Genomic DNA, 21244 nt, shown 5'->3' with positions numbered 1-21244 from the left:
CGGAATATGTTTCTGAATAAGCATTGGAGACCCCCAGTCTGTATTCCTTATTCGTTACAGTAAGCATGCCATTTTTACAGTTCCTTATTAGTTTTTTCTTTACAATGTTCAACATGTCTTTTTTCCAAAGAAATTACACTGAACACCGTGTGGAGAGAGAGAGAGAAGGGAAAAGGCTTCTGTGTTATGTGTACTTGCTGTATGAAACAGCCAACCAGCTGCTTTTATGTATTCATTCAGTCCATGAGTTTGTACCTCTTCTCTTCCACACCCGTGACGCCCATTTGTATCTCGATTATGGTGTGTAGTGGCATCTACATGAGAACAATCACATCATTAGCTCAGACATATCGCATTTGATCAAGAAGAGGAAAGTCAAATGTATCATCACCTCTATCTCTGGAACTTCTCTCAAAGGACGGTCCGCGAAATATGCATACAGTGCTCGCAGTACAGCCTAGCAATGGGACAAATAGTTCAAAACTAACTAGTTCTGCTGTCCGCGCTCCAACTTTCCAATATTTCATCAACTATGACAATTTACCTGATGAGATATGACAACCACTGGTGCACGCTGGCGTTCTAGCTCGATGATGACGGGTTCCAGCCTAAGGGTTATTATGACATCAGCTGTTAGGGTATAGTTACACGGGAACTGAAATCTGTCATAGTTTGACAGACAAAAACCAAGTAAACCAGCACGACTTTTCTTAGGAAAAAAAAACTATGGAGATTTTTTGTCTGTATAATTAGAAACTATAGTTTTTACCTCTGTATCACATCGAGGTAAGATTCTCCACGGGGGTAGCGGTATCTTAGCTTGTCCTTCTTTCGTGACCTGGTTGAAACAAGCATTCACAAGTGCCAAAAGGATTTGTGTTAATTTCATTTCTGTTTTTTCCTAATTTGTACAGCATGGAAATGAAACATTGGTCTAACACCTCATATATGAATGGTAAGTAACGGATATTCCATGCACATGGTGCAACTACAACAATAAAGCAAAATTTTCTTTATACGTACTCAAATTCCTCGGGCATGATTTTCTTTATCTCTTCATAAGTCATCCCATCACACACTCCAGAATTGATCTCATCAAGAGCACGCCATTGTATCTACAAATAACACAAGTCGAGCAATCTTGCTGTACTTACATAGCAACAGTTCTTTAAGAAGACTCCTAAATCGTGTAACCAAATACCTTGGGGAATCCAACAATTGGACTTGCTGTCAAAATTGTTCTCTGAAGGGTACTGGTCCATATCTAAACAATTCGATAATTGCAAATTTTCAGCCCATGTTATGCTGGTCAGATCCATCATTAAATCATGGGAAAATACTTACAGTTGCTGTTTTCTCACATTTGAGCCGCTTTTCTATAAAGTTGGCTAGTTTCTTTGCATAAAGTTCGCCAGTTTCACTGCACACCATAATCAGGCAGTTAAAGAGAAATTTATTAGCTCAATCAATGCAGAAATTTAATTCCAACAAGTTCAACATGTTTACATGGTACTTTGTTTACCACTGCAATAACTAAACATATATAAAATGAAAAATTACCAAGAATTGTTAGAGATTGTATGTTATGGATATAAGGTTACAGAGGTAGTACGAGTAGTAGGTTTGGGGTCTAGGACTAGGACCCCGACGCTTGGGCGCCGTCGGGCTGTTGGCCAGGGAAAACGGTACTGTTCACGTGGATGAACAGTACCCCCGCGGATGAATACTGCGAGGGTTAGAGGCGCTGAGAAGGCCGGCCGCGGGGCTTTGCCCACGACCGGCAAGAGAGAAGGGATTTCCTTCTAATCTCTTGCTTCCCTTTAATTGATACAATCCCTCTCCTTATATAGAAATGGTTACTTGACCTCTAACTCTAAGCACTAGATCTAATCTTATCTCAAATTCTAATCTTGTCCCAAACTAGCCTTATCTTTATCTAACCAACCTAAGGGCATTGCTACAGTACCACTCTTGGGCCCTGACAGGGTACCATTCGGATACGGATAATTTTTCACCTTTTTTTGTTGTAGAGAGCAAATAATGTATACATATTTGGTGCACATAGAAGATTGGTGCACATGTTAAATCATCATCACTCATTTTAGATCTAACGTCTCTAATTAATCATTTAATTTACAAATAACACCTTCCACCACTACACACCACCACATTGGAGGGTGTTCTTAGCAAAATATACCAAACAACTAGAGACGTTAGATCTAAAATGAGTGGTGATGATTTAATATGTGCACCATGTGCATCAATCTTCTATGTGCATTAGATATGTTCTCAACAATTTATGCAAAATTTTACTCTTATCTATGATAATGTGCTTGATAACACAAGAAAAGATTAGCATCAAATTTCATACATATATATATTTTAAAATATTAGATTTGCCATAACAGTTCGGGTATCCGTTTTCATCCCTACGCCAGTTGCACCGTTGAAGAACATGAAGCAGATGTTGTCGAACCTGATGTCGATGATGTGCGAGCCCCCAACCAACGGATATTAATTTTATGGAGTGGTGGCATCAAACAAATGAAGCTATTCAGGGGTCCTTCAGAGATGGCCTAAACTCCCTCATTATGCTGGGCGCTTGGATTTTGTGGAATCTCCGGAACAGATGCATCTTTGATGGCCTTTCCCCTAATGTTGCTAATTTCCTAATCCATGTGGGGGATGAGCGCCGTCTGTGGGAGACTGCCGGGGCCAAGGGGTTGACATCCCTTGTTGCCTCCCTATCTCATGTAGCCTAGAGTTTTTATAGATGAGTCAATCTATGCTAGTTTCGTTCAGGCCGCCGTAAGGCGTCAGTTGTACCCCGGTCTATTTTAGACCTTGTGTATTTCTTCCTTTAATATAATGATACGCAGCTCTCCTGCGTGTTCGAGAAAAAAAAGGTGGTGGGGGATGGGATGCAGACCGATCACATATCGGGGAAAAAAACAGCAGCAGCAAATCTTTAGTCAACGGGTACCCCTAGGATATCCCTCATCTCCCCTGCTTGCCTCTTTCACACGGAGCAAGCACTAGTAGCGTAGGCAGAGAGATCAATGACCAAAGAAAGCCATTTTCTTGTCGAGCGCGACGAGTTACCGCAGGCGCCGTGCTCCAGGGCAGGCAGCTCCTCAGTGGGCACAAGCAAAGGCGACGTGTGGCCGCCAGACCCACCGACATGGCCCCCAGGGCAGACGGAGGCAGTGTGCAGCCGATGGATCCAGGCTACGTGGCCTCGCAAGGCAGGCATTGGCGGCGTGCGACCGCCGGATCCAGGCAGGCGAAGGCGGCGCGCGGTCGCTGAACCCGGGCAGTGCACGGCAGGCGGTGCGGATCCGAGCACCCTCCACGATCGTCACCGCGACGGCCCATAGAGGGTAGTTTGGATGCATCGGCCTGTCCGCAGTCATCACCACAATGATGGGTGGAGGGGACGAGGTGAAGACGTGAAGTCCAGACGACAACAGAGCCAGGACGCCCACCATAAAGCGTAGAATCCTATGAGTTCCCGATTTGATGTGATTGACAACGTGATGGGCGATGGAATCAGATGAATCCGACGCGGCCTCGAGGACGACGATGAACGCGGCGGTCTAAGGACCTGTCGCGCATCCTAGGAGGCCACTGCCCCCAGGTGATCAATCTCCCTAGGGGGCATGGCAGCAGCAGCGGAAGCTGAAGACCAAGCGTTTGAACCTAGACTCGTGATACCATGAAGTAGAGATTATGTAAAATGTGTGGGGATGATATTACATTGAGCCTCTGCGGTGATTATATAGGAGTACATGGCTGGAGATAAGGAAGGTTATGCCGGGATTACAATCAATTCTAAACCAACCATATCAAGAGTTGCCTAATATAATCTAACACCCAACCGGGAAGGTCTAACGCCATGGCTGTATAAATCACTCTAGCCGTCATGTTTAAATAACTCACAACTCAAAATGGCATACTAAGTGCAGAATGTATCATCTGAAGGTGTTAGATGAAAACTTAGGGAAAGCAAACCTTAGAACTGTATCACCACCGACTCTTCCTCTAACATTATGTAAACTCTCACCATGCCTGGTAAGCAAAATAGGTCGTGGTGTAAGATGAGAGTTCACCTGCAGTAGCATAATGCAAGGAGATGTGTCACCAATTAATTTGAATACACTCGTGGAAATAAACTTGAAGCAGACATTTAAATATGTGCATCTGTTGGAACTGCAGATATTACGCTTGCACAAGAAAGTGTGAGCAACTATTTATAGTACGAGTCTAGAAGTACATACCAAGAAGAAGACAATCCTCCCAGGGAGATAACCGCTGATATTATTTACCTGGGTACAAGGTCAGAAAAGTATAACTTTCAAATGAAGAAACACTAAACAAGACAGAATCTCAAGATTCAAAAACTGAAAGCATATTATAGCAAATAGTATTGCCATATTATGTGTAAATAACTTATCTAAATATGGGCTGTTTTGCACATCATATTCATATTAAAGTATTTCCAGAGGTATTCAATTACACATTCACACAAAACTTGTACCCATGTCATTGATCCTTCTGCCACATAGGCATGTAAAAGTTCCTAATGTAGATTCATGTGCTGTAGAATAGGCAAAGGTATGGAAGAGCTTACCTGTAACTGACCATCTTGCCCCTTTACCATGTCAATCATTTTGATGTAAGAACCTTCCCCTACTGGCTCGTAGACCTACAAAAGGAATGCTAATTGATTCAAGAAAAAGTAGTTCAAAGAACTAAATAATTTTACTTAGCATGTAGCACTACATCTGAGCATAAATAGTTGAAAAACCTTTTCATAATTAATCAAACGTTCCTTGAAGTCCTCCAGTCCAGCTTCATAATCTAGCCTGCAACATTTCCACACGATTCAGGCAGCAATTTACTTCTATCTAATAAAGGGTCAATGCTGGGAAACTCACTGTTCAGCATAGTCTGGACTTTGTTGGATCTTCAGCCGTATGTTTCTTTCAATTATGTTTGGATCATTACATATTGTCTCCAAAAATATAATCTGCAGAAAGTGACTTCAATCATTACGAGAAGGTCAAAATTATGAGCAGATGTACAAAATGCATCAAGACAAATGGTCAATTTTTTGAGAAATTTTACGGTGCTTGAAAATAATGAGAGCCCTCTATTCAGCTAGATCAAATGGTTATGAATTAGGAGGAACCAATTCAAAGGAACTTAAAATGTGGCCTGGAACTAAATATTAGTGGGCCAGGAACCAGCTGCAAAATAATCTTGAAGGGTAGAATAGTAATGTCAGGATTGAGGGGTTTCTTCCTTGTCCCCGACCCACACAATCCTGTGAGCCACAAATGCAAGTTGCAAGCACCTATTATTCGGGATCCGTCGCCTTCTATTAAGCAGAGGCGGTGGCCGGCAATTGAGGAGATGCTGCCAATGAATCACAAATTGACGCTGGTAACGATGCTCTGCCACTGCCTGGGCTTTGTTAGGTTAGTTGTTCGATTGTCGCAAGATGTGCTATGGGAAGGCATTTGGCGTCCATGACAGGGGCATCCATCTTCTGGCAGTGGGGACCAGGAAGGCAAGCCACGATTACTTTGGCTAGGTGGGCACCACCGCACCAGCAACTCTGGGTAGGCGCCGGCGACAAGTTACGAACAGACATGTTCCCGTGATTGCGGGGTAAAAGCACAAGTGGCAGATTGTGTTCAATGACAAGAAAATAATTGTTTTATTAGAGTTAGTGACTGGAATCAAAGTACAAAACACCCTCAATTACAATTAATTGTTTTTTGTATGGTCAAAGGGCCATAATAATCCTGTGTGGAGAAACCGGTCCAAGCACGGTTGCAAACCTCTAAATTATTAGATAAACATCGAGTACCACAGTGTATTCTGCTCAGTGCTGACTTCCATACGTGTGAAATAGATTTAGCTGAAGATGCTTAAATATGCAAAATATAAGAGAATCATATCAAATGTAAATACGAATGCTATCAATTACCTTACAGTTACCTTCAGCCATTTTCATTAGCATATATCTTCGCTTTCTTGTGCTGTTTGTTGCGTCAAATATACCAACCTAGGGACAAGTTGATCTAGTCAGATTGAGTATAACATTTCATTATTTCATGCAGGTTATGCAACACCAACTTACCTGACCTCCACCATTCATCCAATCTATCATGTCCTCCATTGCTAAAGCAGCCACCTAGTTAAAATATGCCAGAAGAATAATGTTGCAAGTTGCAAGTAATGTACTGAAACAAAGATACAGTTAAGTTTCAACATTCTACTTTTAAGGGTTGGTTGTCTCAAAAGCACATTGGAAAAAGTGCAGGGGACATTGCACTTACTACAAATCGCAATTTTCAGACATTTAAACACTACAAATCACAATTAATGGCTTTTACAAGTAAACCCATCTGGCCCTTAAAAGAGATTTCCTTGGTTGGTAGCAAATACACTTGGTCTAACAGGCAAGATCTCCCCACCTTGGGGAAGCTTGACAGAGTTCTGTGCTCAACAGACTGGGAGTTTGTTCCCTAATCCGATGCTACAAAGTTCAGCAAGTAATGACTCTGATCGCTGCCCTTTGCTGCTTGGAACCAATGACAACAGAAGGGGGAAGAGGAGATTTCAGTTTGAACCTTATTGGCCAAAGCTGAATGGGTTTCTGGATGTGGTCAAAGAGGCTTGGAATTCTGCTCAGACTAGCAGCTGTCATTTTTCCTCCTTGGAGCATAATGTTAGAATACCCGTTAGGGTTTTAGTTATCTCCTGTGTATTTACCTCTTCCCCCTCCTTGGCGGATTCAGCCCGGACCGCGACCTACCCGGACGCCGCCGCGGCTGTAGCTGCTCAGCAGTCGCGCGCGGCGGCCGCCGCTGAGGGACCAGATGTTGTGGAGACCGGCAGCCTGTGCGTGGAGGGCGGCGAGTCCTCGTCACCCTGCGGCGCTATGCTCTCACCGACCACGCCCTCGATGACATCGTCGCCCTGTCATCCCCGACCTGGTCCCTGATGGACACCGTGGTGCTCTCCTGGCTCCACGGCACCATCACCGTTGAGCTCCAGGACATAATCCGCGACCAGGCGGACACGGGACGCCATGCGTGGCTCGCTCTCGAGGAACAGTTTCTCGGGAACCGAGACGCTTGGGCTCTTCACCTCGACGCCCAGTTCCACCAGTTCTCCCAGGAGGACCTCTCCGTGGGGGAGTACTGCCGCCAGATGAAGGGCCTTGCTCGACCCCCTGTCGCGGCCCCTCGTCACGCTTCCACCGTCGACGACGGTCATCGCCCCCGCAAGGGCGGACGTGGGGGCGGTAGCTCCTCACGTGGAGGTTCCACCGGCCGGGGTGGCGACCCGGGCTGACCGTCGTTCTACAACCCCTGGACTGACACCATCTCCATGTGGCCGAATCAGGCCCCCAGTGCCTCCCGTCCTCCGGCGCCGGCACCGGGCTCTCCTGACTACACCACCCTACGGCGCACCTCTGTCGCCTATGTATGGCATGCCCCCGACTACCCTGGCCCCGCCTCAGCTCCCGCCTACGGGGACATCTACCACGACACCATGGTCCCCGTTTGTTGGAGGCTGGGACCCAGCTGCCCTCGCCGCCGCTTACAACACCATGGAGTTGGCTCCACCATCCTCTGACTGGGTCATCGACTCCAATGCATCCTATCACACCACCCCCACCGCAGGCATGCTATCTCGTTCACACCCACCTCCCACACACCCTACCTCGATCGTCATTGGAAACGGTTCCACTCTTCCAGTCACCTCAGTAGGTGCCTCGGTGCTTCCTGGACCGTTCTATCTCATAGGCCCACACATCACTCACAATCTCCTTTCTGTCCGTCGGTTCACCATGTTCCATTGAGTTTGACCCCTCTGGTTTTTCTGTGAAGGATCTGGCCACCAGGACCCCACTCGCCCGATGTGACAGCGTCGGGCCCCTCTACACGCTCCGGTCCTCTTCCACCGGCGTGTCTCCACCTCTCGTCCTGGTCTCCACCACCACCTCCACCACTTGGCATCGTCGTCTCGGCCACCCAGGACCTGACGTCATGACCAAGATTTCCAGCAGTCTAGATTCTTCTTGTAGTAGGGGACATTTTGAGGGCCTCTATCATGCTTGTTAGCTTGGCCGACATACCCGTCTCCCTTTTACTACCTCTTCTTCTCGGGCTGAGCAAACTTTTGACCTGGTTCATTGTGATCTCTGGACGTCCCCTTTACTCAGTCTTTCCGAATATAAATACTATTTGGTAATTTTGGATGATTTTTCCCATTTTCTATGGACTTTTCCTCTTCGGTTGAAGTCCGACACTTTTGCCACCCTCACTCACTTTTTCGCATGGGTCTTCACCCAGTTCCATCGCCTGGTCCGTGCACTGTAGTGTGACAATGGCCGCGAGTTCGACAATCACGCATCCCGGTCATTCTTCCTCAACAGTGGCGATCAGTTGCGCCTCTCGTGCCCCTACACCTCTACCCAGAACGGTCGGGCCGAGCGCATGATCGCACCACCACCAATAGGATCCGCTGCCTTCTCTTTCAGGCGTCTCTCCCTGCCAGCTACTGGGTAGAGGCCCTGCACACCGCCACCCACCTCAACCGCCTCCCATCGAAGGCGTTGAGCCACCCCACCCCCTACTTCGCCCTGTACGGCACGACACCCTCCTACGCCCACCTTCGCGTGTTTGGTTGTGCCTACTATCCCAACACTTCTGCCACTGCTCTTAATAAGTTGTCTCCACGCTCCACTCGCTGCATTTTCCTTGGCTACTCCCTTGACCACAAGGGGTATCACTGTCTTGACCTCACCTCCCATCGCGTCATCATCTCTCATCACGTCGTTTTCGACGAAGATGTGTTTCCCCTTGCTGGCTCCTCCCCACCCACTAATCTCGACTCCCTCCTTAAGTCTGATCCGAGTACCCATCCCTCCCAGACACCTCGCCTCGCACCGTTGCCCGCACCCCGCACGGCTTCTCCGCCCTCGCGTGCGGCCCCGTCGACCCTGCCTTCGCCACGCGCGGACCCGGCGACTCCGGCCCCGTCACTGAGTGGGACCCGCTTCGCTGACCCCGCCCTCGTCTACCATCGCCGCGGGAACGCACCTCCCTCGGCGTACATGGACCCGGCCCCCTCGACGAGCGCGGTCCGATTCGCCGAACCCACTGTCGTTTATCATCGCCGCGAGTCGGCCACACCTGAGTGGGACCCGCTTCGCTGACCCCGCCCTCGTCTACCACAGCCGTGGGAACGCACCTCCCTCGACGTACATGGACCCGGGCCCCTCGACGAGCGCGATCCGACTCGCCGAACCCGCCATCGTTTATCATCGCCGCGAGCGGCCACACCTGCGGCCCTTGAGCCGTCAATGTATCACTCGGTCGCCATTCACCGTGACCCCGGGCACATCCACCCGATGGTGGCTCGCCACGCCGCCAGTGTCATTCGGCCAATCGACAGGCTGATCCTGGCTGCTGATACGACCACTACTCACCGGACGCCTCTCCAGTCCCCTCTTCCGTTCGCACCACCCTCGCCTACCCTCCCTGGCGTCTGGCCATCGAGGAAGAGTACTGAAAGGAAAATATGCCCTTGGGCCATTTCTAAGTGTTTTGGTGGTTAAGTGCCTAACACATCACTTTGATCTAACATACAATTGTGAGTATGAGCTCAGAGTCAAAGAGAAGCAAATTGAGAGTTGTAAGAACAAATTGCAAACTCTACAATGATGGAGAAACAAAGGTATGATTCTAGCACTTAGTAAATTGTTTTTGGTACTAACTATGTTCTACTAAGTGCTAGGGAACTTCTCAAATCGAGAGAAATTCAAATGGATAAGTTTGGCTAAGTCCAGCCAAACTTGCACCAGCCTGCGGTGCACCGGACTGTCCGGTACTAGGCTGGCGCACCCGGTGAACAGGCCGCTCTCGTGAAAAAGCCAGGGCGCCGTGGCTATAATTCACCGGACTATCTGGTGTACACCGGACTGTCCGGTGTGCCAACCGCGCGCTCAGCCAACGGTCGACCGCGTGATCAACGGGCGCCACATGTGATCGGCCAACGGTCACCTGGCCGCACCGGACTGTCCGGTGCGCCACCGGACTATCCGATGTGCCATGAGACCAGAGGCTGGCAACGGTCGGCTTCACCAAATAAGGGAATCGCGCACTGTTCATTGTCCAGTGGTGCACCGGACTGTCTGGTGCACCCATGGACAGAAGACAATCAGAGCCTTCCAAATGGAGCTCCAACTGCTCCTAAGTCCCTTGAGGCTATAAAAGGGACCCCTAAACACATGGAGCACTACACCAAGCATCCTTTGAACACCCTAAGACACCGAGACACTGCGATCACACTAGAGCTTTGATAGTTTGAGATCCGAGCAAGTGTTTGAGTTGTAATTCCGCTGTGTTGTTTCTTGTGCTCCTCTCTCAACTTGTGAGTGTGTGTTGCTGTGATTTTTGTCTCTTGTGTGTGTCTCTACCCCCCTTACTCTTGAGTTCATTTGAGATCGAATTGTGTAAGGCGTGAGATACTCCAAATTGTGGAGATTCTTCACAACAGGAAAAAGTTAAGATAACAAAAGAACAGTGGTACTCAAGTTGATCAGTGGATCACTTGAGAGGGGTTGAGTGCAACCCTCGTCCATTGGGACACCACAACGTGGATTAGGTAAGCATTTTACGCTTGACCGAACCATGGGATAAAATCGCTGTGTCACTTGTCTTTTTACCTTATAGCGATTTTACTCTTTCTAATAATTCATTTCACTTCATAATTGCTCTAAGTTTAATACTCACCTTATGAGAGCAATTAAGTGAAGAAGTTCTCTGCTCTCATCCTCTTCATTCGGACTTGTCTTTTGATTTCACTAATCCTATATTAGTCCAAGTTTGTTTTGTTAAGCTATTTTTACAGGATTACATATTCACTCCCCCCTCTAGGTGCTCTCAAGTGCGCGGCCTTGCTGGTCAACCACACCTGGGACCTGGTGCCGCGTCCAGCTGGCACCAATGTGGTCACTGGCAAGTGGCTCTTTCGCCACAAGATGACTTCGGACGGCTCACTCGGCCGCTACAAGGTCCGTTGGGTCTTTCGGGGCTTCACCCAGTGCCCCGGAGTGGACTATGATGAGACATTCAGCCCCGTCGTCAAGTTCGCCACCGTCGACGCCGTCCTCGCCCTCTCCCGAAACTAGACGATTCATCAGCTCGACGTCAAGAACGTCTTCCTCCATGCCACTCTGATGGAGACTGTCTACTACAACCAGCCCACCGGCTTCGTCGACGCCGCTCACCCGGACCAGTCTAACAAGTAGGAACAAAATTCTGAAATACTTAGTAATAAATGCAGGAGCATTACCAAGACAGTCTAACAAGTAGGAACAAAATTCTGAAATACTTAGTAATAAATGCATAATAGTCAATAAGGTGTGCTAACCTCATTACGTGCCTCAATACCTTCAGGATTATCATCACGGAAAAAATCTGCAGACTGAGCCGATAAAAATGCAAAAAAAATGTTACATCGCTCTAGAACAGGATATTAGTTTTACTGGCGTAGGCTCAGATAATGGTATTGAAAATCCAACAGGATGTGCAAGTATAATACATGCCTGCATGCTAAACTTATCCCTTTAAAATACATTCCAAGCATGATTTTATACACTTATTATTAGGTGTCTAGTATTCTAGCTAAGAAACAGTAAACTTGATATAATATTGTTGGACATAACAATGCATAGATTGCAGGTTTTCCACTAACAGAACTATAATAATTGTAGTCCTCACCTGATTTGCTCCAAGCTTAAGACGGCGATACTGCACACATATTTTCAACAAAAGAAAACTCAATTAATTTTGCAAATAAGAAAAGTAAACACATTAACTCTGCAAGACAGTTAATCGGAGTAACAATATAATTACCTTCCCAACATTGAAATGTCTAGTTTCATGGCCCAACCAACGAAGGTACCTTGTAAGCTTAACTGCAGTGAAGGTTTTACCACGAGCTGGTAGGCCAACCTGATACGGGAGTAAATATTTTCAGATGGAGATCCAACTGTTGGAAACAAGGACTGAAGAAAAGTTTAGAAACTTGTTCAAACAGATAAGCATTTGACCATTTTATGCTCAGCAGCAAGAAAAATGGCATTCTCAAGAGGGCTGGCAAGTGCCGAGTCAGGATTGAAACATAGAAGATTTAGATTCTTACTTTATTTAATACTCTTTTAAAATGTATTACATCACATAAGATTCCTAATTTTTTGTTTTGTTTGCTTATATGCTTAAAAGGGCAATGCTTCAATCCTTTACCTAGCAGTGGGAAACACTAAAAAGGACATGGTAGGTAGCAAAGTTTGTTTATCTTTTTGACAAAAGGATCACAAAGAAACACTCAAATCACCATAAGAGATGAAGAATGTTTAAAATTATATCACACAGTTTCAACTAGTATTTACCAAAACAATGGCCAGCTTCCGGTCCTCCTTTGACCCATGCAAACGATCAGCTACAGCTGCAGCTGCAACAGCTCCTGCTGCTTCTGGCATTGTCTGTAGTAATGTCAACAATAGTAAAAAGTTAAAATACAAACTTTGTTCTGGATTTTTTTTCTCAAACCACGTCAATCATCAATGCCCATTTAATTAATTCAACTAGAGTCATGTTGATTTTTATCAAAATACTATCTCTGTTAGTCCAATATCTAAACATATGCAGGTTCATGCATATTATCTGTCCTTTTTACCTTTTTTAACGAACACACAAGAGCTGTGCAGCATTATATTCTGAAGAAAAAGGGGTTTGGAGAAACCCATACAACACATACTCACTCACTCTTAAAAGACAAATACATGCACCTGTGATTACAAGAACACGGCCTCGACCTAGATATCTCACACCCAGCCATTCCCTACAACTCCTCACTAATGAATGATAACACTCCAGCTAGAGTAGGACAAGCTTCATCGAAGACATATTGATTATGATGAATCCAAATTGAGCATGATCCTACAATGGTAATCGAATTCAAACATTTCCGAACCTAGCCATCAACTTTCTACAATTTTTACCTACTATTAGTAAAAGGAGATAAACAATGCTGACCTTTGCTGATCCAAAACTAAACCCAGATGCCAAGGAGCATGCACTGGCTGATTTTGGAAGCATAGAAGAGCCAACACCCCTGTCAACGAACAGCCCCTTTTGACCATCTAGCTTTTGCATTGGTGTAAAGGTGCCAACTGATTTTGATTCAATGAGTCCGGAATTCTGAATTTTCTTAGAAGAATCTGTTGCCCAGGCCTCAATATTCTACAGAAGAAACATGATATTTTTCAATAGCATTTTGATTTACAGAAATACAGAATGTAAGTAACTGAAAAATCATGCAATACAGGTATCAAATATGTGCCAGTCAGAGCAATATTAGTTCATTGTACGAAATGATAACCAACTAAGACCAGACCGGACTAATTCCATGATGGTAGAAGGATAAATTTCAGGTACAGAACATAGAATTTGTCATTGACACCAACTTTTCCAGATAACAGCCAACCTTGTGGTTAGTACAATCTTCTAATTTTGCAGAAACACTACTTGGACTCTGAATCCCATCACTTAGAAGGATATCATTTGTCAACAATGCCTCAGTTTGAATCACGGATGCTGGAGTCGCAGCAAGGTTTGCAGCATATCCATTTGGTGGTGCAGTTGGCGGGGACGGAACAACATAATGTTCCAAGTCAAGTTCCAAAGTAGCCGCTGATCCTTCCTGTAGGAAGACAGGAAACAGAAACCTGTGAGAAACCACAACACAAATTAGATTGGTGTTAGCATGCAATTATAACAATAAGTGCACGAAAAATGAGTAGAAAAGGTCAAAAGGATGAGAAAATGGCAAGAAATATTTGTAGTAGAGAATTAGGGAACACCTCACACCCATGAATGAGGGGGTGGATTTTATATATATAACTATATAGGCTTGTTGTATAAGGAGGATACAGATACAGATTTGATGTATCAGATCATATCCTAATTATATCCATATCCTTCCTAGTCTAACAGATTGTGTCCATATCCTTTCTTAATAGCTTGTACATATTCGAGAGGGACTTGGATGCAAAGACTGTATCGAAACTCAGTAAACAACTGTACAGGTAAGCCTTTGGTTATGATGTCCATGAATTGATGTGAAGGTGAAATATAACGCACTCGAACCTGTCCCAAAGCAACTTTCTCGCAGACAAAGTGAATATCAATCTCAATGTGCTTAGTGCGACGATGATGCACCAGATTAGCAGGCATGTAGATGGTGTTAGAGTGCCTATTAGAGTACCCGTTTAAGATTTTGGGGTTAGCCCCTTGTAATTACAGTTACACCCCTGTGTAATGGGCTAGGCCCAACTCTTGGTCTATTAATACAACACCCAACCTTGAGTTAGGGTTAGGATTTCCCACATGGTATTGTTAGAGTATATTATGCAACACCGGATATGGATAGTTTAGGATTGATTGTAATCCCATGATAGCCTTGCTTATCTCTAGGAGAGGCGCATTGCCCTCCAAGCCATGTACTCTTATATAAACAGCCCAAGGGCTCAAGCAATAAACATCCCACATATTATACGCATTCTCTCCTTCCTTCATGGTATCACGAGTTTAGGGTTTAGATCTAACAGGCGTCTTCCGCTGCCACCGCCGCGCCGCCCACGGGGAGATCGTTCTCCGCCAGGGGCAGCGCCCTCGTAGGATGCGCGGCTGGTCCCTCTGATCTACCGTGCCTATCATCGTCATCGCGTCAAGTCGAAGTAGCAGCAGATCGGAAAACTCACCGTCGATGCTGCTCGGATCGGACCCCGTCGACCGGCACCGGCTAGATCCCCGTCGCTGACTGGGTCATGCGCCGCCATGGTGGCGGCTCTGACTCTCGCTACCGGCCGGTCCTGCCGGAGCCGCGCTCCAGGCTTGTGCGCTCGTGCTAGAGCCACATGCCCGTGCCGGGGACGCTGCGCCCGCGTCGAGGCTCCGACCTCGCCTGGTTGTGTCGCGGTCACGTGCTGCCAGGGCTGGGGCCACCGCGCCAGCGCTGAGCCGTCGGGGTCGCGCCAATGAGCCAAGTCTGCGTGGTCGCGCCGCCGGGCCGCGCGCCCTCAGGGGACGTGCCTCGGTACCCCAGTGAATTCCCCAGATCTGTTGCTGCTGCATCTTTTTTTTTGTTTTCCTGGTCAGCGATTGGGTTTGCGTCTCCATCGCCCACCGCCAGTCAACTCGTGCGCCCTCGACATCGGCTTCAACAACATCGGCTTCTTCATCTTCTTCGACGGTGCAACTGGCGTGGCATCCGGCGTAACCGGAACGCCTGTCTGTGTTGCGCCTCTTCGTCTGCACGTCCATCTATGCCGACTCGTTGTCGCCACCACCTATCGGGAGACTCCACCATCGACATCATCGTCGTCATCTCTGACTCGCACGTCGTCGGCCTGATCAACCGATCGCGAGCGAACCATCCTCCCGAGACGTTTGTCATCCATCGCGCGATGCTTTGCCAAGCAAGAGGGTCGTCACTGTGTCGCCTCCTCAGGCAGCAGCATCGTCGTCTATCGTCGACCAACGATGTTGCATCTACATCGTCGTCGACTTCGTCGGTGCGTGTCTCCCGCGCACAGTTTGAGCAAGATGTTCGACACATGCGAGCTACTCCGGCACACCCGTTGTTCTGCGTTGTGGGTCCTCCAGCATGCAATGTCAACACCTTGTGCTGGTGTTGCGCCTGTCCTAGGCGTGCCAGCCATCGCGCTCCACTGGCGCCATTGAGACTCATTTCCTATGCGTCGTGGCTCTCGCCGCCGCGACTCCAGGAACCTCGATGTGTTGCCACGCCTACCTCTTCGCTTCTTCCAGCACATCCTCGTCGCCAGCCTCATCATCTCGTCCTCGACTACTTCGTCTACTCTGCTCTAACAACCGTGCGTTGCGTTGGCACTCCCGCTGTGCTGCACCACAACCGTCGCGGAGGCCTTCTCTACTGGTCCCTTGAGATGCTGGCACATATGGTTGGGGCCCTCTACCTAGTACGTCCGGTAGTGGCACCACCGGCACGTGCATTCATCCACGACGCGTTTCTAGGCTTGGCAAACCTGGAGCACGCATCGTCCATGGCTGCTTGACACATCGCCCCGGCATCGACACCCTCATCTGCCTCGATGCATCGCGCCTTCGTCTACGGCTGCTTCTCAGCGCGACTGTCACCACGGCGTCCTCTGGTGCGTTGCGGGCCTTCCCGCATGTCGCACCAACGCCCGAGAGTTGTGCGGCTTGTCTTTTACGACGTCCTCAACAGCTTCCTCGACCACGGCTACCCTACGCCATGACACTTCGACAACGGATCCACGTCCTCGTCCTTGGCTACCTCGACATTGGCACAAAGGACTACCGCCTTGCTTGGGCAACCTCAACGGCTTCCACTCCAGCCACAGCATCTGCGTCGCATCGACTGTTATGACTGCGAGGGGATGTCAGCTCGACTGCTTCTTCTACAGTCTCATCGTCTGCACCGCTCTCGCTGTGACTGCAGGGGGATGTTAGAGTATATTAGGCAACACCGGATATGGATAGTTTAGGATTGATTGCAATCCCATGATAGCCTTCCTTGTCTCTAGGAGAGGCACCTTGCCCTTCAAGCCATATACTCTTATATAAACAGCCCGAGGGCTCAAGCAATAAACATCCCAAACATTATATGCATTCTCTCCTTCCTTCAGGTATAGAGCTAGGTTAGTTTTTCTTCACTTCCTCCCCAACCCAAGCAGCTGTCGGCCCCTCCCCTGTCGGCCGTCAGACTTCCCCTGCACAGCCGCCGCCCTGTCAGCCGCCGATCTTCACCTGCGGCGGCGCTCCAGCCGTCGTCCACTGTAATAGCGCTCCAACCGCCACCCCTGGCCACCGGTTCACCTCCAGCCGCGGAGTCCCCAGCCACTGCCCTAGCCACGGGACCTCCAGCCGTGGTGCCCCCAGCCCCACCTCCTCCATGGCCGATCTCTCCCTCACTGGAGTTCTCACCGGCGCGGCCCAAGGGGCAGCCACCACCGCAGGCCTGGGCACCAACGCCGCGGGCCTGAGCGCAGAGGCCGCCGCCGCCGGGTGGTTCTCCGTCGGCCATGGCCTCTTCCCCTCTACTCACAGCGACCTCGCCATGGGCGGGGGGCCCTACATCACCGGCCTTGGGCCCCTTCCCAGCGCGTCCCCGGCTGCCCTGTTGCACACCCGACGCTCCCTGTTAAGATTCCCCGCCCTCACCGCCTCCACATGGACCGACATCGTCGGTTCCCCCGCTCGCTTCATCCGTGTTGGTCGAGGCGATCGCCACCATCCAGGCGGTCGTCGATGCCTCCCAGGAACGCGAGCATGCCGCGACTCTCACCCTTGAGCGCGAGCGCGCCTCCTGACCACTCAAATGGTTGCGGCACAGCGCCTCCTCCTCGATCGCAGCCCTACCCCCCCCCCCCCCCCCCACCGGTGGCCCCTAAGGCTCTCCACGCCTCCGACCTCGACGCCGCCACCATCGCCGCCCTCCACGCTCAGGCCGCTGGGGTCCACAACATTCAATCCCCCATGTCCGTTGTGCTCGACCCGGCGTCCTACCACTACCCTCGTGGCGAGCTTAGGTGATCCTTACGCTCCGGCGGTTCACGCTCGCCGATCACGTCCTCGACGCCCCGTTGTCACCTTTGTGGGTCCAGATGGACATCGTGGTCCTCTCGTGGCTCAACGACACCATCACCGTCGAGCAATAGGACATCGTCCGTGACCAGGCGGACACCGCACGCCAAGCGTGGCTCGCTCTCGAGGACCAGTTCCTCGAGAACCGGGACGCTTGGGTGCTCCACCTCGACGCCCAATTCCACCTGTTCTCTCAGGGGGACCTCACCATGGGGAAGTACTGTCGCTAGATGCAGGGCATGGTGGACTCTTTCCGCGACCTAGGCGAGCCCATCGCCAACCGTACCTTGGAGCGAATTTCAGACTGAGGTTAAAAAATCTCCTCGTCTATACCATCCCAAAACACATGTCAAGGGCCCGACACGGGTAGCGATCGTTCTCACAGAACTTTGCAACCATATGCATCGGTTTGGCACGGTCGCGGTCATTCGCACAGAACTTTGCAACCATATGCATCACCACGGGGAAACATACAATATCAAGCACAAATGCAATTACCTCAGCTCCATTAGTGGGTGTGACATTGATACTGATATCAGGGATCCCCCGAACTTTGGAAGGCTGAAAGTTCTCCTTGTACACCCTCCAGCTTGCAGCAAGTTCAAGCGGTGATACAAGGTCCGCCTTGTTGACCACCCCAAACTCGAGCACCTCATCATCTCCATTGAGCTTGAACAGTGCAACCCTCACATCACCCTCTAGCATGCCTCCGGTGAGGAGCCGTGTGGGTCCTTCCTCGATGATGCACGGGGTTTCAGCGTCTTTGGGCTTCAGCAAGAACTTGAAGTCCAGTGTTTCTACAGCCAAATCCACAGATTGATACAATCAGAACAATCCGCATACCCCTTTCATGAGAGTTTGACATTTCAATTTTGCGGTGGCTCAAAGAGATAACAGGGGGAAAAGGTAGCAGAGAACAACTATTTAACAAAACACAGGACAAAGTTAATAAAAAGTACAGGAAGATCGTTAAGGGTCAAACAAAAGGATAAAAAACAGCTACAACTACTAGCAAACAAACGCTAACAACCAATTTGAAGCCATAGTTAACTGAGTAGCAGAACAGGACAGCAAGGAGGCGGCACCGAGGCAGCGTACCATGGTCCGGCGGCACGACGAAGCTGAGCACCCACATGGACGCGAGCTCCCTTTCCATGGCGAGCTGCAAAATCCAAACAGCAGCAGCGGGATCATTTCCGCGGCGCGAGCTCCAGAAGCGGAGCAAAGAGCACAAGCATCTGATGGGTTGCAGTCGTGCGTACGGCGCGGGAGGGGTCCCAGGTGCCGATGATGGGCTCGGAGCCATACACGTGCGGGACGAGGTCGCCGCTGATCAACGCGTTCTCCATCTTGAGCGACACGTACAGCTGCGCCCCGCCATGCCACGCCTCCGCGGCGGCGCCCTCGCCCCCGTCCCCGCCGGCGCCGACGCCGCCAAGGCCCGCCGCGCCAGCGCCGACGCCAGAAACTGCGCCGACGCCGTCGATGCCCTTGGACCCCGACGTCCCCATGGCTACAGCCCAGAGGTATAACGTGGCGGCGCAAGTGGAGCAGCACGTGGGAGTGGAATCGGGGGGTGGTGATGGAGGGGAAGGTCTTTTAATGGAGGGAACCGTTGGCGTTTGTCGTTTGGATTGGGGCGAATGCAACCGGGAGAGCGATGGGAGTGGAGCCGCAGGCCTCGGAGTCCGCAAGGGGCGGAGCGTGCGGGGCCCGCCGGAGGGGATAAGGGAAGGTGTCCCACCTGCCAACGCCGGCGATCGAACTGCTGCGGCGGCGGATCCGCCGCGTCTGCGCGGCGTCCTGACCCCAGCCTTTCCTGGCCCGGCTTCCTGCTCTGTTTTCCTTGTAAATTTTCTACATTACTAGATATGTGCCCGTGCGTTGCGACGGTAGTAAAAAAATTTATATGAAACATAGAAACGGAACGACAAACATCAGTATGAGGGGGTGTTTGGGAGTGAAGTTTTTTCACAGTTTTGGAAGAATACTGCAGTATTCTCAAATACTGCAGTATTATATACAGAATGGTGTTTGGCAAGCTAGCTAAACTCTCTGTTTTCAAAACTGAAGTATTGCAAATACTATAGTTGTTTTAAGGCATTCTAAACTTAGCTCTGGACCTCAGTTTTCAAAACTGCGGTATTGTAAACTGCGGTATTGTCATGACTAAAGTATACTATAGTATTTCAAAAACTGTGGTTTTCAAAAACTTTGTTCCCAAACAGGGCCTGATATGTAAAATTTGTACCTTGGAACATTAGCAGGGCAGAGGAGCACGTCGGGGCTTCGACCACGGCGTCGTGACGACAAGGGAGAAGATCATGACGCGAGCGAACTTGACGCGAAGCAGCGTACGAAGGAGAAGCGACACTTGGCACAGCTTCAGACGTCATGCGCACATGGCTCGACCACGCAACAGTTAGTGATGATGACGAACTTGGACGATGGCAACGGCTTTCCAGCGTCGCGAACAGAGGGTGCACATGAACAGCGAGCTCGGCGAGACTTTCGGCGTCACGAACGGAGGGCGTACGTCGAGCTGGCAACAAGTAACAGGTGATGCAAAAAGGAGAAGCGAGCAGGGGATATGGCTCGGTTGAGGTGGGGGAAGAAGACTGTGATCTTGCATTTTATACAGCAGAGAGAAGCGAGAGCGTCGAGAAAAGAGATCGCTGCTGCCATTAATGGCGTGCAAGAGAAGAAAAAGTCTGATGATCGTGGAAACAAATATTGGAAAGATAAAAGGAATTCAAGTACAAGGGAAGTAGATCTAAAGAGGGGGAGACTTTTTGCATCAAATTCAGTAGTATAAAAATAAGTAAAAGAAACTAAAATGCCTACTTGAAACTTGGAACAATTTAATGCAAAAACGATAGGTCATATTTTCCATCTGCTACATACACTCCTAGATTGACCTGAAGAGTCAACCTGTCAGAAATATAGTGTCAGTAATTCATTACCAAGATGCCAGGATCACAATAGTTCTCAAATATGCCTTTTTGTGCCGACGCCGAGGAAGTATCTGCTGCCGCCACCAGCCCAGACCCATTCCCTTTCGAACAGGTGGATGGCAAGGTGGATGGGGAGGGCACCAGCCCTGGGTTAGAGAGAAGAAGGCGCAAAGGCGGAGGGCGTGCGTGGAGCGGCCGTCTTCCTAGAGTGGCTGAGCGCGGAACATGACGCTGGCGTACGATGGCGCCATGGCTGCTAGTTGGCACCACCAGATCTTCCACCTTAGGCTTGGCCCTGGCGTCGTCGATTGAGCCCTCGATGTGGCCGTGCAGGCGGAGGCGCTTCACGCCGAAATCCGCCCATGGACCAGGGTGCCTCACACGCTTACTCAAGGAGTGGGTCGGTGATGAAAGCCAACGCGTGGGGACAGGTGTGGAGGCGGGCGTAGATGGGAGGTGGTCGTCAACTGCTGCGAGTATTTGGGGCGAGGATGGCTCTCGGCCTGCACCGCGCGTGGTGACGGCGTTGAAGGCGGCCTGGGGAAGGGCGCT

General features: G+C 49.5%; 1 protein-coding gene across 1 annotated transcript; it reads right to left on the bottom strand.

Moving 5' to 3' along the window:
- Nucleotides 1-28: 28 nt before the first annotated feature.
- LOC541911 (fructose-6-phosphate-2-kinase/fructose-2,6-bisphosphatase) lies at nucleotides 29-19346 on the bottom strand. The gene is made up of 23 exons (NM_001111574.2): nucleotides 19001-19346; nucleotides 18837-18900; nucleotides 18237-18535; nucleotides 13576-13791; nucleotides 13125-13331; nucleotides 12479-12571; nucleotides 11943-12041; nucleotides 11808-11837; nucleotides 11458-11511; nucleotides 6149-6202; nucleotides 5996-6073; nucleotides 4938-5029; nucleotides 4808-4865; nucleotides 4631-4705; nucleotides 4278-4325; nucleotides 4012-4109; nucleotides 1345-1420; nucleotides 1202-1264; nucleotides 1024-1115; nucleotides 770-838; nucleotides 545-608; nucleotides 392-457; nucleotides 29-314 (listed from the first exon to the last, which is right to left on the bottom strand). Exons 1-23 carry the CDS (start codon nucleotides 19247-19249, stop codon nucleotides 237-239), a joined length of 2322 nt encoding a protein of 773 aa, NP_001105044.2. The 5' UTR covers nucleotides 19250-19346; the 3' UTR covers nucleotides 29-236.
- Between the last annotated feature and the right edge of the window lie 1898 nt (nucleotides 19347-21244).

This window comes from Zea mays, chromosome 6 (assembly GCF_902167145.1).
Source record: "Zea mays cultivar B73 chromosome 6, Zm-B73-REFERENCE-NAM-5.0, whole genome shotgun sequence".
NCBI classification, from domain to species: Eukaryota; Viridiplantae; Streptophyta; class Magnoliopsida; order Poales; family Poaceae; genus Zea; species Zea mays.
Note: the sequence above shows the minus strand (reverse complement) of the source record. Positions and strands in the feature narration are given on the sequence as shown.

What these genes read in the sequence shown, in the direction of transcription:
- LOC541911 (NM_001111574.2), bottom strand. Translation starts at nt 19,249, where the DNA reads ATGGGGACGTCGGGGTCCAAGGGCATCGACGGCGTCGGCGCAGTTTCT. An exon ending in GTTTGATTAATTATGAAAAG is followed by an intron (nt 4,706 to 4,807) that starts GTTTTTCAACTA and finishes TTCCTTTTGTAG; the next exon opens with GTCTACGAGCCAGTAGGGGA. An exon ending in AATGTGAGAAAACAGCAACT is followed by an intron (nt 1,265 to 1,344) that starts GTAAGTATTTTC and finishes CGAATTGTTTAG; the next exon opens with ATATGGACCAGTACCCTTCA.